The sequence below is a fragment of the Nematolebias whitei genome, chromosome 1 (assembly GCF_014905685.2).
Source record: "Nematolebias whitei isolate Nwh7 chromosome 1, NemWhi1, whole genome shotgun sequence".
NCBI classification, from domain to species: Eukaryota; Metazoa; Chordata; class Actinopteri; order Cyprinodontiformes; family Rivulidae; genus Nematolebias; species Nematolebias whitei.
Window position 1 is genome coordinate 23,468,939 of NC_056498.1, and position 14,996 is coordinate 23,483,934.

Sequence of the window (14,996 nt, forward strand, 5' to 3'; positions counted from 1 at the left end):
TGGATAGATGAAACATGATGGATGGATAGATGGATGGATGATAGATGACGGATGGATGGATAGATGAATGATGGATAGATGGACAGATAGATAGTTGAATAGATGGATGGATGGATAGATGGATGATAGATGATAAATGGATGGATATAGATGGATGATAGATAGAGGGATAGATGAAAGATGATGGATAAACAGATGATAGATGGATGATGGATAAATAGATAAGATGATAGATAGGACAGATAGATGAATAGGATGGATAGATGAAACATGATGGATGGATGGATGGATGGATGATAGATGAATGGATGGATGGATGGATGATAGATGAATGGATGGATGGATGGATGGATGATAGATGAATGGATGGATGGATGTATAGATGGATGATGGATAGATGGATGGATGTATAGATGGATGATGGACAGATGATAGATGGATGGATGGAAGGATGATAGATGATAAATGGATGATGATAGACAGATGATAGATGGATGATAGATGGAAAAATAGATAGCTGATAGATAGATGGATTGATAGATTAATAGGATGGATAGATGAAACATGATAGATGGACGGATAGATGAAACATGATGGATGGATGGATAGATAAGATGGATGATAGATGAATGGATGATAGATGGACGGACAGATGAATAGATGGATAGATGAAACGTGATGGATAGATGGATGATAGATGAATGGATGATAGATGACAAATGGATGTATATATGGATGACGGATGGATGGATGGATGGATGGATAGATGAATGGATGGATGGACAGATAGAGGGATGGATAGATGGATAAATAGATGGATGGATGGAAAACAAAAAAGATAATGTGGATAAAATAAATCTGTAGATGTGATGAAAGGTGTTAGAGGAAGTTTTGTAAAGAGGACTGACTGAAGAGGACATTAGAGTTAAACTCCTCCGTGTGTTTTATTTTAGTATAATTTTTATCACAGAATAAAGTTGCTCAGACTGGTGAACTCAGAGCTCAACGTTTTGTGTGGAGGCGTCACCACTCCTCGTTGAAGCGCGACTCCCCTTTCACCTCAAACTAAACAACGAGAGGTTCAATCTTAATTTCCTCAGCTTCAAAGTCTGTCGTGTTTTTGAACAAACCATCTTTAGCTGCTGCAGGTGGCTACAGGGGGCAGTGGAAGCTGCTCTGATGTGAATCACTTCTGGTCCTAACGCCTCACGTTCCTTTTTAAACTGGTGATGATTTTAAACAAATGATCTAAAGTCGTCAGGATATTTTCAGGTCTAATTTTACGAGACAGGTCACACTGATGGAAAACTGATGGTAGACATTATTGTGATGTTTACTGTGAGGTACCGTCACACCCCTAGTATCTGCTGAAAGTGTGCAAAGACCTGCTTAGTTCTCTTAGTCAGCAGAGCAGGACTGCTGGACAGACTGGCCCCCGCTGTTCTGCTGCTCAGTGCGGGGCGTAACTCTCTGGGACGGTCAAACAGATCCAGCTGCAGCTTTGGGAAACCTTTATAGCTGGAAATATTTCAAAGAAAATCGTCAGGAAGTCGTCTGAGCAAACTAATCTCTTTAAATGAACGTTTAAAGAAAATTACAGCTCACTCACGTGTAGCAAGGAGCAGGTTCTGGCCCGTTATCAGGCGGTGGCTCGGGAGGCATGACAAAGACCGTGTGCTCGCTCTTCTGAGACTCGTCCAGCTCCAGCAGTTTGGTGTCTTCAGACGATTCCTTTTCAAGCTGCAGAGAAACGCTTAAAAAATGAGTGGAAAAGCAGCTGAAGTCCAAAACAGCAAAAAACCTTCAGAGAGCCTGAAGAACTACAGCAGTCCCTCGCTACTTTGCGGTTCGACTTTTGTGGGCTCACCTTTTCATGGTTTTTCAAAGTAAGACTGAAGACGAGAAAAAATTAAAAATTGTACAGGACTCATGATTGTCAACTTTAATATTATTCACGTGATTAGGAAGGTATGGGATGTACAATAAGAAGTTAATGAAAAAATAAAACGCTGTACTTTGGACAGGCCCCGCCATTTTGTAGTTTTCTCTCAATAAGCCTACACTGTATCCCCGCTCATGACGACTACATTTCACAGAAGCCAACAGTACCCAGCCCAGAAGCCCCGTTTCCTTCTACTGAAATACACAGAGGGGAAGTTTTGATCTGATCGGAAAAAGTTTGGTCCTTAATTGTTCAGTGACTTCGGCGCCCAGCGGATGCAGAGAGCCGCACAGAACCCACCAGGAATCAGACCAGAACCGAACGCCCAGACTCATCAGTGAACCCAAGAGCTGGTAGCCGGCCCACGAGGACTTCAGAGTGGGGGACACGCCGTCATAGGTCCGGCTTCCATCTGGAGCCCAACGGGACTTTTTCCATCCAGATTTGGACTCAATCTGGTCCCGTGCTGGCCATCCGAAAATCGGGCTCCCTCTCAAATGCGTTTCGGGGATCAAGGGCTGCACAGAACAGACCAGAACTGAACCCCCAGACTCATCGGTGAACCCTAGAGCTGCTAGTTTGGGGTGTGTGTGTGTGTGTCCGGAATGTAACCCCCGCAACAAACGAGGGACTGCTGTATTTCTGAACACATTAAAAAGCTCCTTGGAAACACAACATAAAGAAAAAAGGGGTGACTTAGACTTTTGCACGGTACTATACTACAATATGAAGCTTTTCCAATCAGTCAGAGCGTTTGATGTGATTCAAGATTAAAGCATATAGAAGAAAAACAGGAAATGTCCATGCCCCTTACTGCATACATTAATCAAAGGGGGGAGAAATATGATTTTCTTGGTTAATGTTAGAAAAGTCTCAAACGGAAAAAAAGTACCAAGCTACAAGATAATCTGATTAAAGATTACCTTGGTACCCTTGCCAGTGATTATATCAGGGGGGAAAAGCTGCAAGAGAAGGAAAGAGAGCAGAGGTAATCAAATGAATCAAAGGAAACGTGGTCTTCCTTGGTCTCTCCCAGCGCTCCAACGTTATTTTGTAACAATCAAGTGTCGTAAAACAAAGAAAGGCCTGTTCCTGGAAGGAAACGACCGTGGAAGAGGACAAACAACCCAACAGAAGCCTGACGATGGCTGCGAATCACCTTGTCCACACAGTCGTCGAAAAACGCCAAGCCTGTGTCCTTGTCGCTGACGAAGGTGCACTCCTCGATGAAGCGGATGAATATCTGGGTCTTGGTGAGTTGGGAGAAGAACTTCTGATGAGCCCGGTCTCTACTTTTCAGAAATTCTATGAAGAGAGACATGTCAGCATCTGTGTTAATAAACATTCACTTTGATATTTGAACTTTTGTAACAGCATCTGATCATAGTTGGAGAACGATTGCGCTGAAAAGTTGTCTTTTTGGATTTTAATTATTTATTCTCCATTATTATCAAATCGATAAGTAGCAATTTAGGAAGGTAATAAAATATGCAGGCTTGAGAGCCTGGGTCCATTTCTCTAACCTACTTTGAGAAGAACGAGGCTAAATAGATGCGAGATGGGAACAAGGACCCAGTATGGAGCCACTTTCAAGACATTAAAACATTTTTATTATAGAAGATGAGATTTGCTCACCTTGCAGGTCGAAAAGGGAGTCTGCAGCCGTGGTCTTCTCGGACGGTGCCTCGGTGATGGGTTTGAGGTAGCCTCGGTAGCTCTTCATGATGGACGCCATGAAACGGAGGAAGGCTTCCTGGATCTCCATCTCCAGAGCCATCTTCTTCTTGTGCCACGTGAAGTCGACATCGATGGGGGTCAAGTCCAATGCCAAGTCCTCTTGTGGAGACCGATGCACTGTAATGAATCACGGATCAGAGTTGAACGGTGATGAAAGATTTAAAATAGAATATTGTGTGCTTTGATAGTTTTTCGATTCAAGTCAGTACGTTCATTATTAAATAAATTGTTTGGCCATTCTGACATGATCATCTGTCAAACAGCTAGTACTTCATCAGAAAGACACAAGAGGATCTTTTTATTTTTTAGGCCTCTAAAGCAACTCCTGCAACAAAAAAAAGTCAGACTGGTGTGAAAAAATGCTATATAAAAATAAAACCTTCACACTTTTAATGAGACTTTTGTTTGCTGTTGTGTATGCACCTGAACAATCTTTGTGGTATTCATCATCTTAATTTACTTATTACCAATCAGGTACAAGTTTACATCACTAGCAAGAGTTTAGCTTGGTTGAAGCCTACATTGCGTAACAACAATTGCTTCTGGTTTCTGATTATTTGCATCTTTTTTTTTTTTTTTTACAGCTTTAGAGTCAGTAAAGTATTATTTTCACCTACATCTCGAGGTCCATGGAACAAAAGTTATTTAATGAATGTAAATTCTACCACGCAATCTATAATTTTTCAGAAAGTCCGGTACGAGGTCTGTAGTTTTTGTGTTTGGTTGATTATGTCCTTGTTAAAAATACAACTTTAAATAAATAAAAATAATATTATAAGCTTTTTTTCCTTTAAAGTGATGTCACATTTGTTAGAAAAAATGCATTTGTGGGTTGAGCTGCAGGGTTCAAAGCTGTTGTGGCTGTGTATGGTTCTTCCACATGCCACTGAGGCCTGTTTGTCAAATTACTAAATTGCCAACACATCTAGTTTCTTTGGACCTTACTCATCCAATCTAACAAACAACACCAAGAGTCAACAGCTGAATAAGGTGTTTGGCAATGAAGATTTGGTGAGTTTTTCAGTGGTGTGACTCACATGCTGAACTCTGCTGCTCAACCCACAAATGCCTTTTCTGCACAAAAGTGGCATCATGTGAGGGAATTAAACAGGCTTTCCAACATTACAAGATTTCTTGCCATGAAGAAATGTTACAACTATTGAAAAGCCACACACCTGTGACACTTACGGTATATGTTTATTGCTGCTGCACTATGTAGCTGTTTCGTGTATGTCATACCTTACCTTCATAATTCAATCTCAATGTTACTCACTACCTGTGCAATAACCTGTCAAACAACCTGTGTAGTTTATGTTAGTTATGTGCAATACATATCGTGCATTTAAGCTTATATTACTTGTATTTATACTTATATTACTACCTGTGAAATACTTACTTGTACCAATTCATTCTACTTGCACCATTATATTCTACCATGTTGTTTAATGCATTTCTTTTACACCTTGTAAATATATTTCTTTTTCACTTTTTGGTACTTTAGTTTGTATCCCGATTGCATGCTTAGTATTTCTTGTTTTGTTTGTTTTTAGTGAGTCAACTAGTTCTTCTCATCCTGAGCATTTCATTGCACTGTTGACCTTGTGTTAACCTGCACATGACAAACAAACATAACAAAATATAACCAACCAAATTCAACCGTTTTTACTTTTTGTACGAGGTTTACGATGTCTTTAAAATAAAACTGAATTCAAGATAATAATGCTCCAAAAAAAAGTGTGGCTGTTTTATCCACCATTGTTGATTTATTGTGAGGTGAGTGGGTACATGTTGGACTACATGTTAGCACCTGTGGCCAGCTGGTGGTGCAGGTTGCTCAACGAGTTAATCAGACTCTTGCTGGGTTTCTTTGGGAGATTCTTCCAGTTGTTGTGTTTCTTCTCATCAGACCTGCGAGACACATCACAGCAAGTCAGCTGGAAGTAGCAGGAGAGCCAAACAGAGTCTGAACTGGGCTTGTGATTTAACTGGTTTATTCAAGGCAGTCGTTCAGTGTACCAAAAGCTGTAAATGAACAGAGGAATTAAAGCGCCACGTACAAGTAGATAGTGTTGGTGTCCAGATCCACACAGACAACGTCTGGCGGGGGGTCATACAGGTCGAAGTAACGGGAGTCGACACCCACGATGAAGGGACACGGGGCGTTGAGGACGTCTGCTAAGGACAGTGGGCAAATGGGGATATATGGACATTGCCACTGGAAGGGGAAGATCATCTGAAGAAAAACAAAATAAATCAAACAGTGAGGAGGATTTTTACATTCCAACCAAAGTCTACACATAATTACACAGTTTTTAGGACTTGAGTTTTATAAATTATCTACAGCAATACTGAGTCATGTTTGTGAGCTTTGTTTCTCTGAAATTCTGGACAATATTTATGTAAGGCTTCAGAACCTGCACCTGAATGAAACTTGCTTGTTGTTACAGATTTATTGGGAGTGGGGGAATTTGGAGGATTGTGACATCCTGTGTGTTCCTCTGATAAACCTCAGAACTACGAGAAAACGAGTTCAAAGTCAAAGAGAGAAACGTGACAAACCACTGAAACTTTTATGTTAAACCAGACGTGGGCAATATGATCCGAGGGCCAAAAGTGGCCCTTGGACAAACTACATCCAGTCCCCCAAATCCTTTACTGAAAATGGAAAAAAACAACAACACTACTTTTAAGTAAGTTGATGAAAACCAGAGTTTTATCAATGAAACTTACTGTAGGTTTAAATTAGGCATCTAAACCTTCAGGTTAACATAAGTGAAAACTCCAGCATTTTTCAGTCAGGTCATCTGGACAGTTTCGGGGTTTTTTGTGCTGAAACGTTTCGCCTTCGGTCCGGAAGGCTTCATCAGTCAAGGAAACACACAACACAAAACTGATTCTTCCCCCAACAGTTTACTCCAAAGTGGAACAAACCAGTTCTGCTTGTGATAAGTAGGTCTCTTTGGTACGACCCCTCCTCCATTGCCAGCCCTCTTCCTTGTTGACAGTCTTGTCAAACTGGTTGAAAACAACAAAGTCCATGCTCAATAATCCAGGTATACAATACAACATTTTTCAGTCAGGTCATCTGAACAGTTTCTGTGTTTCCTTGACTAATGAAGCCTTCCGGACCGAAGGCGAAACGTTTCAGCACAAAAAAAAGAAACTGTCCAGATGACCTGACTGAAAAATGTTGGATTGTATACCTGGATTATTGAGCATGGGCTTTGTTGTTTTCAATAAGGTAAAACTGATTTTATTACGTTGTTGTGTTTCCAGAACTAGACTGAACCTTAAACACTCCTAAAAGCAAATCTCAAACTTTTTTTTTTCAGATTTAAGCTATCAAATATGTTGTCACAGGAGCCAGTTTATAGAAAATTTGTCTTATATTCCTATTGGGGATACATATTTTATCAAACACGTTAACTGCTACAAGGAAATCCCAGAAAAAGTCTTCCAGATTATCAGTCTTGAAGATTATTTTTCAAATCTTTATGTGGCTATTTGTTTTTTATCTCCATTTGGCCCTCTGGGGAAAAAAAAAGTTGCCCACCCCTGTGTAAACAGTGATGTTTACGCTTGAATGCATTGGTAAAGAAGATATAAATAGGCTTGTTATTACTAATAACTAAAATCTAGGGATATTAAATCTGTCTTGAGCCATTGATTCAAACCCATTGTCTGCTAAGACAAAAGAAAATGTTAACATTTTTGTTTGGGTTTGCCAAAGTTTGACCTGAAAACAGGTTCGGATCTTTATTTTGATGATTTTTTTTTTTTTTAATTTTCACAAAGGTGCAGGACTTCAAGTTCTTAAGGATGGAGTTGATGAAGTAATGTTTCAGGGGTCATTTGTGACAAAAGAGTGGCAGCAAAGATCAAAGAAAAGGTTTAAAGGAGTGCAGTGAGACCAGCTACGTTGTATGGTCTGGAGACAGGGGCATTGACGAAAAGACAGGAGAAAGAGCTGGAAGTGGCAGAAATGAAGATGCTAAGGTTCTCCTTAGGAGTGACAAGGATGGATCAGATTAGGAATGAGATCATCAGAGGTACAGCACAGGTTGAACAACTGGGAGATGAAGTTAGAGAGACCAGACTGAGATGGTTTGGACATGTCCAGAGGAGGGACAGTGGGTATATTGGTAGAAGGATGTTAGAGATGCAGCTGCCAGGAAAAAGACAAAGAGGAGATATATGGATGGAGTTAGAGAGGACATGGAGGTAGATGGAGTGAGGACAGAGTGAGATGGAGGATGATGACTGTACCAATGAATGATTGTTGTGTATTTTCCCCACTGCCTTTTCCAGAAACTGAAAACGGACGTGTATAAATAGGATTCTACTCACAGCTACCACGGCCTCTGCCACTCCGGTGAGCACGGCGGGTCTGAGCGAGTGCAGCAGGATCTTGTTCTCCATCAGAACAAAGTGCAGCAGTGTGGCACAGTTCTCTGAGCCCAGATTCATCAGCAGAGTGCCATAGTCAGCCCCACTGACCAGGAGGCAGAGAACAGAGGAACGGATTCAGGCAGAGGGAGGAAAAAACCCCAGAAAGGACCGAAATCACCAAAAAGAATACAATTATAACAGAAAACTAACAAGAACAGACAATAAAAATCCTCACAATAAATTGGATGACAGTTTTCAATTAAATTCTAACAGTTGTGACGCACTATTTGAGTTAAACGCTAAAGATTCATGAATGTAAAGTAAAATAAAACTTTCTGAAGAATTTCAAAAGCTGAAGTACCTGAGTGGTAATGGAGTACACACGGGCTGGGAGAGGATCAAAGTGTCATGTGTCGAGAGCTGCAGAGAGAAAGGTGAGAGTATAAAACTAAAATAATTTACAGAACTGCAGAAAAATATAAACATGTGCCTTAGGTTGTTGCTATATACTGCGTCTTATGTATCAAAATTACACTCTTAGGTTTTAAAGAAACATTTTGGAAACCGTGAAATATCAATTTAAGTGAGCGAAGACAAAATAAAAATGTTGAGAATTTGAAGAATAGTAGCTCTGCGCATGACTACACAAGGTGACTGATTTAAGTGTGCAATACAGAAATAAAACATGTAAATTGGATAAAATCATATTCAAAATAACCTGAAGATGGTATTAAACACTGTGTAGATTGTAAGAAAAAAAACAAAACAAAAAAAACTTTGCAGAATCATGTTTAAACAACCTTATCCCCAAAAATGAAGCTAAAGGTGTTTCCAGTTTATGGTCCAACAAAGTCCGGTCAATACTCGTCTCCATGAAACAGCTGGATTCATACTCTGAGAAGTGAGGATCTACTCCGCTAACGTAGTTGGGGATGTTCTTTTTTTACATGAACATTTCATATTGAACAAGAAATGTCCTGATGCATGCTCAATCATCCAGATAAATAGATCCAAAAAAGTGAAGTCACAAGAAACTGCAGACAAAGGAGATGGTCACTGATTTTAGAAAAGACTCTTCAGTTGCAGCTCCTCTGGTCATTAACGGTGAAGCTCTTGAGGTGGTGCAACAATATAAATATCTGGGCAATGTTCTTGATGACAAACTGACCTTTGACCCCCATGTGAGCTCACTTTGTAAGAAGGCCCAACAGAGAATGTATTTTTATCAGTATCTCTGTGGTTTTAATGTTGATTCTACTTTCAAGAGAATGTTTTATTCATGTTTTATTGAGTCTTAACTTTCACCTTCATCTGTTGGTTTGGACTTTTGACATGAAAAAACAGGAACAGACTCTCAGGGATTGTCGGGATGTGCAGATAAACTTCTGGCATAGCCCTATAGAACCTCACTGACCTACACAAGGTGAGGTCAGTGAACAAGGCCAGGCTGATTCTGGCAGATCCTGTTCACCACTCCATGGTGAGTTCAGGTTGCTTCCATCTGGACGCAGGCATCAGCAGCCCAGATGTAGGACGAACAGACTGAAAAACTAATTAATCTTTGTAGAGAGCAGGCTTCTCAACGAACAATGATTCTGTACTGTTATTTTAATGTATAAATTAAATTGTCTGGTACGGATGTTTTGTGTGCCTACCGACTGTGAAAAAAAAAAAAATCGCACCTCGGTAATAATAAAGATTCTTGAACTTGAACAGAACTTCTAGAAAGCTCCTAGAAAAGCACCAGAAAGATGCTGTGGGGAGGGGCTTCCTACCAGTGGGGGAGGAGCTTCCTACCAGCGGGGGAGGAGCTTCCTACCAGCGGGGGTCTCCACTCTTCTGACCCTGCTGCTTCCCCTTACTGCTACCAAACATTTTTATTACACAGACAGACAGTACACACTAGGTATTTGCAAATTTGCCAAGAAGAGACCGCCATTGTTTCCGATAGACGGCGTACAAAATGCAAACGTAGAGAGCGTGTCCCTACGGCTGAAACGTACTCCCTCCAGGTGAGCACAGCCACAGAGCGCGGACTGTCTCTCCATGTTGCTCTCCCCTTCCACAAGTTCTTCGCCATTTGATTATCTTTACAAGTTTTGCTGGATCAGTCGTAAAGATGGGTGTATTTTCTAACGGCCTTTGCCTCAACTGCCCCTCAGCGGTGCAGATGAAGCAAAAGACATTGTTGCAGTTCACCTGCTTTTCCGCATGAACACGCTCTCAATCAAGTTTTGACCAATCACACGACAGCTGATGCACAGCCTTGAGGAAATACAGTGATGTGAAATGATGCAATTTTGGCCACGCAGCTACGTCAGATTTCCTCACTTCTCGAGGAGTATGAATCCAGCTTATAAACCGAGCAGTCATTAGTACAAAACAGACTGAAAGATAAGTGGCTCACCTATGCAAAAACAAAACAAATTCTGAACTGAAGACGCGCGCGTGTGTGTGTGTGTGTGTGTTTCCAGATTAAAAATACATGTTCTGGGTGCAGTGTCTTTGCTGAAGTGTTGAAGAGCATTACAAAGGTGACTGCAGTAAACACTGAAGCTTAGCAGATGTTTTTGGCTGCATTTCTGCAGAAGGTAGAGAAAATTTTGCGTGGATAAACGTTGACCTGCTGGTACGAAAACAGAGGACAAACGAGAGCTTAGAAGGATCATATTGTTTGAAGTGGGATTCTGTGGAAAGCTTATGACAAACAACATACCATCTGTTGTAGATGGCTCTTTGTTTCTCCAAACTCAGGTCTCAGAGTTTATTTCTGACTTGACTGCCGAGCTAATGGTTAGTCAGAGTGAGGCCTTAATACAGCTCCAATCTCTAACATTTCATAACAGTCCAAGCAAACTTTACATCGCTGACAATGGCTGTAGCACTTCAGACGCAGCCTGGACTTCACATAGGAATACTTTAAGACAATTTAAAACTTCTGCTTGAATAACCGTGTACAGTAATGCACATTGCAAGTGGTATGCATATTATCATTTAGATGGAACTGCCATGAGTTTTGAGACTGAATCTGTATGAACGCAGCAGTAGTCCACTTTGGTCTTGGCTCTGCTCAGACAAGTTGTAAGCTGGTGAATTTAAAGTTAAACTCTTTCTCCAAACAGAGGCCATTTAAAAAAAAGCTACCCACAACAGCTTAGATATCAAACATTGTTGCACAGAATCCAACTTCAAAACAGCTTAACTTTTAGGGTTGCCTGAGGTAGTCACAGAGCTGATTTAACACGTACCGTATTTTCCGACGTATAAGTTGCAGGTTTTTTGGTTTTTTTTGCATATATTTGTCAGTCCTGCAACTTGTACGCCGAAGCGACTTATATACGTCTTTTTCCTCTTCATGATGCTTTTTTGACTGATGCAACTTATAATGCGTAAAATACGGTATGTGTTAAGTGGAGGTAGGGCGACAAATTCAAATCCAGTGTTGTTTTTAAACTTTTTTTATTTATTTACTGTACGTCTGAGCATCTTCACCAGCATAGGGAGACAAATCTCACTTCTCCTTACTAATAATAACGTTTTCACTTAGCCGATTCTGATTTAACGAGCAAATTTAAATTCGACACAAAGTGCATCTCATGGTCTATAATCACCACCAAAAGGGATCAGCTCAGGTGTAAAAAAAGAGTTTTTTTTTTTTTTTGAGTCAATACAGTGCCATTTCTTTAAAAAAAAAAGAAACACAAACAATCCAAAACCAAAAGCGACAAAGTCATTTAACTGAATCCTGATCTCCTCACAGCGGAGTCAGTCTGTGCTTATCTGACGACACAGACGCAACATCTCAAAGACGCTTACAGCAAACCATCACACAAACTCTGGAAAAGGTTGATCTGATGAACCAACAATATTGTACGAGTAACAAGCTCGTTTCCGTTTAAAGAAAGAAAAAAAAAAATCAATGCAAGGAAGTCGCTCACCTGGACAAGGATTCTGGGTCTCTGAGGGGAAGGAAACGACACGTTGTGCATGAAGTGCGAGATGTGCCTGTCAAGAGAAATATTAGTGTTAGCGTAACAGCAAACAAGGTGAAACCTTTAGGGTTCTAAGTGGATTCCTACTTTTCAATAGGCAGCGGGTGCGGGCTCGAGATTGAGAGCTTGTAGATGAACATCAGGAACTTGCGAAAGGACTCGAAGAAGGGCCAGCGGGAGAGCAGACAGATGCATTTGTTGGAGTTTACAGACCGGTTGGGGATCATTTTCTTCTCCACCGCGGTGAGCAGACCCAGCTGGATCTTCTGCTTCTCACTCAGAAGATCGACTGGGTACGGCTCGTAGAACTGGATGGCTGACCCATACACCTGGCACAAAAGGTGGAAAAGTTATGATTTAGAAATGCTTGGTCTACTTTTTCCTTCCTCAGTCTCTGTGTCTCACCTTTTCACCAGAGCTGATAGTTAAGACGAACGTGGAAAAGACGGGTAGAGGGTTGGGAGTGTTTGGCGCCCAACACTCGATCTTTGCGCCCATGGGCAAACAGAAAAGGGGGACAGACTCTGACAGAGGAAAAGCCTCATAGTCCTCTTCAGGGTAGCGAAAGATTAGACCTGCAGAACAAAAGAAAACAAAAGCTGATAAGTCACACTCTTGTGATGCAATGTTGCCATAACTTAGATTAGGTTTGACCAGCTTTGGGCTTCTTTTCTACATCCAACCTCTGCAAAAAAATTAAACTACTTTGGCTTTGGGGTGGAAGAATCAACATCTTGCTGTTGTAATTTGATGCAAGACACAAATATTCCTGTGCCAACAGACCTGCAGGCACACAGATTATGGGCGTGAAAGGAAGTGTAGTCGTCTCAGATGAATAAACTGCTCCTTCACAGGAAAACAGCCGTCCAAAAAAGATAAAGGCGGTCCGCATGGGTGTGTTTGTTTAGGAACGCTCTTTGGAAGAGAGCAACACAATAAAATGTCTCAAAGGCTGAGTTGTAAAGGAAGCATTCAGTCAGTGAAAATGTCACACGACTGCTAAAAAAAAAAGTCAGCCGTTAAAAGAAAGTTATGGCTGCAAGATCACAGACAAATCACCAAATGTGCTGCTCGCCAGTTTTAAAACAAGCAAACAAAAAAAAAATTGTTTTTAAATTAAGAAAGTGGGGTTTTGAGTGACATAAGGCCATTGGCCAAGCATCAAAATTGTCACAGGCCTCAAGGTGCATCCCTAAACCAAATCTTTCTAGATTAAAATAAACTCACACTAAAACTTGCATCTGTTTTGAAAATAAATCCATGTTTCACTGAAAATAGAGCATGCTTTTTTACCATACAGTCAAGACTTTTAGACATATATTCACTATAAATGGTGAACAAACAGAACAGTGTCTTCAGTAGAACAAGAGAGACATGAAGAAACAATAAAGCCCATAAATGAAAATTAGGTCGACAATTTTAATTTATCATGAGATTAATTAATTTATTGTTTTTTGAGACAGGCCTAATACAAATACACCCTTATTAGCAAAAAATGCACAAAATAGACTAATTTCTAAGAGTCTTGAAAAAGACAAAAAATAGCCCAACAATTATTGGTTTCCTTTTACAGATGCGCCCTAGAAAGCGCGCTCAAAGCTGCAATCAAAGCTCGGTATGACACCTGCTCAACTGAGAACACAAAAATAAATCAGCGCAGAGCATTATTTGGGAAGCTGAGAAAATCACCAGCACCCAACTTCCCACCTTGTAACAGAAGATCTACCACTGCAGATACTTAAAAAGAGCAAATAAGTTGATCAAAGATTCACTCTGCTGCCTTCAGGGAGGCACCACTGGACAACAAAAACAAGGATCACAAGACTAAAGAGCAGCTTTTATTCCAAAGAAGTCATGAAGCTTTTCCAACAAAGTTAAGTCAGGTCATCTGGACGGTTTCTTGTTTTGTTGAGACGTTTCATCCTTCATCCAAGAGACTTCATCAATTTGAGGAGCCACAACAAACTCTGTCCCACAAGCAGCTGACACACATAGTAGACCAACCAGTTTGCTCGTGATAAGATGGTTGTGGCTCCTCAGACTGATGAAGTCCTTTGGATGAAGAATCAGACGTTTCAACAAAAAAAGAAACTATCCAGATGACCCGACTAAACCTTGTTGGATTTTTTTTTACCTGGATTATTGAGCATGAACTTGGATGTTTTGAACCATTTTGGCTATGGCTGCCTCAGAGGAGTCGAAGGGGGAGAGGGCGGGCCCCAGAAACCATCTTATCACCAGCAAACTGGTTGACCCACTTTGTGAATGTGCCGCTTGTGGGACTGAGTTTGTTGTGGCTCTTCGGACTGATGGAAGTTCTTTGGATGAAGAACGAAACATCTCACCAAAAAAGAAACCATCTAGAGGACGTGACTGAAGTTTGTTGGATTTTTTTTACCTGGATTGTTGAGCATGAACTTTGATGTCATGAAGCTTTTATTAACTTATATGTAGTAAATATATTTTTTAATGCTACTTATACATGTCTTAAGCATGACTTGTATGTTGGCACGGTCTCATATTGGTCTTAACTTGTACTTGTTTAATATTTTGCACCTGACAGAGCTTCCTGTAATTTCATTGTATGTATATAAAATGACAAAGTTCATTCTGATAAAGTTGATTCTATTATCTTTGTTAAAAATGTTGCTTTAGGTCAGTTTAAGTCAAAAAGTGGTCCATTAAATGTAACTTAACTCAAAATTAAGGTAAAAGATCAAAATGTAAACAAAAGATGCACAAATGACAAAAAAAAGAAGGATAAAACCTAAATATTGAGGCACAAGAAAATTTTTAGACTTTTTTTTACCTGCTTTGTAACTTAGAGAGTTTGACGCCGATACCGACTTCTTGTAACACAGGAACACGTTGGAGCCCCACTGAAAGAACAATCAAAAGTTTCACTCGCCGTATCTTCTCACAGCTGACGTCAGAGT

At 40.4% G+C, this 14,996-nt stretch overlaps 1 protein-coding gene across 1 annotated transcript in view; it reads right to left on the bottom strand.

Moving 5' to 3' along the window:
• Window positions 1-14,996, bottom strand: part of dennd4c (DENN/MADD domain containing 4C) — a 39,234-nt gene that overhangs the window by 18,509 nt on the left and 5,729 nt on the right. The window contains exons 3-15 of the mRNA XM_037675791.1: window positions 14,870-14,939; window positions 12,466-12,635; window positions 12,148-12,389; window positions 12,007-12,073; window positions 8,430-8,488; window positions 8,027-8,171; window positions 5,737-5,912; window positions 5,487-5,587; window positions 3,578-3,796; window positions 3,102-3,247; window positions 2,866-2,904; window positions 1,610-1,740; window positions 1,386-1,518 (exon numbers count right to left, since the gene is read on the bottom strand). Of these exons, the coding sequence (XP_037531719.1) occupies window positions 1,386-1,518; window positions 1,610-1,740; window positions 2,866-2,904; window positions 3,102-3,247; window positions 3,578-3,796; window positions 5,487-5,587; window positions 5,737-5,912; window positions 8,027-8,171; window positions 8,430-8,488; window positions 12,007-12,073; window positions 12,148-12,389; window positions 12,466-12,635; window positions 14,870-14,939 (1,698 nt within the window). The remainder of the gene's footprint in view (window positions 1-1,385; window positions 1,519-1,609; window positions 1,741-2,865; window positions 2,905-3,101; window positions 3,248-3,577; window positions 3,797-5,486; window positions 5,588-5,736; window positions 5,913-8,026; window positions 8,172-8,429; window positions 8,489-12,006; window positions 12,074-12,147; window positions 12,390-12,465; window positions 12,636-14,869; window positions 14,940-14,996) is intronic.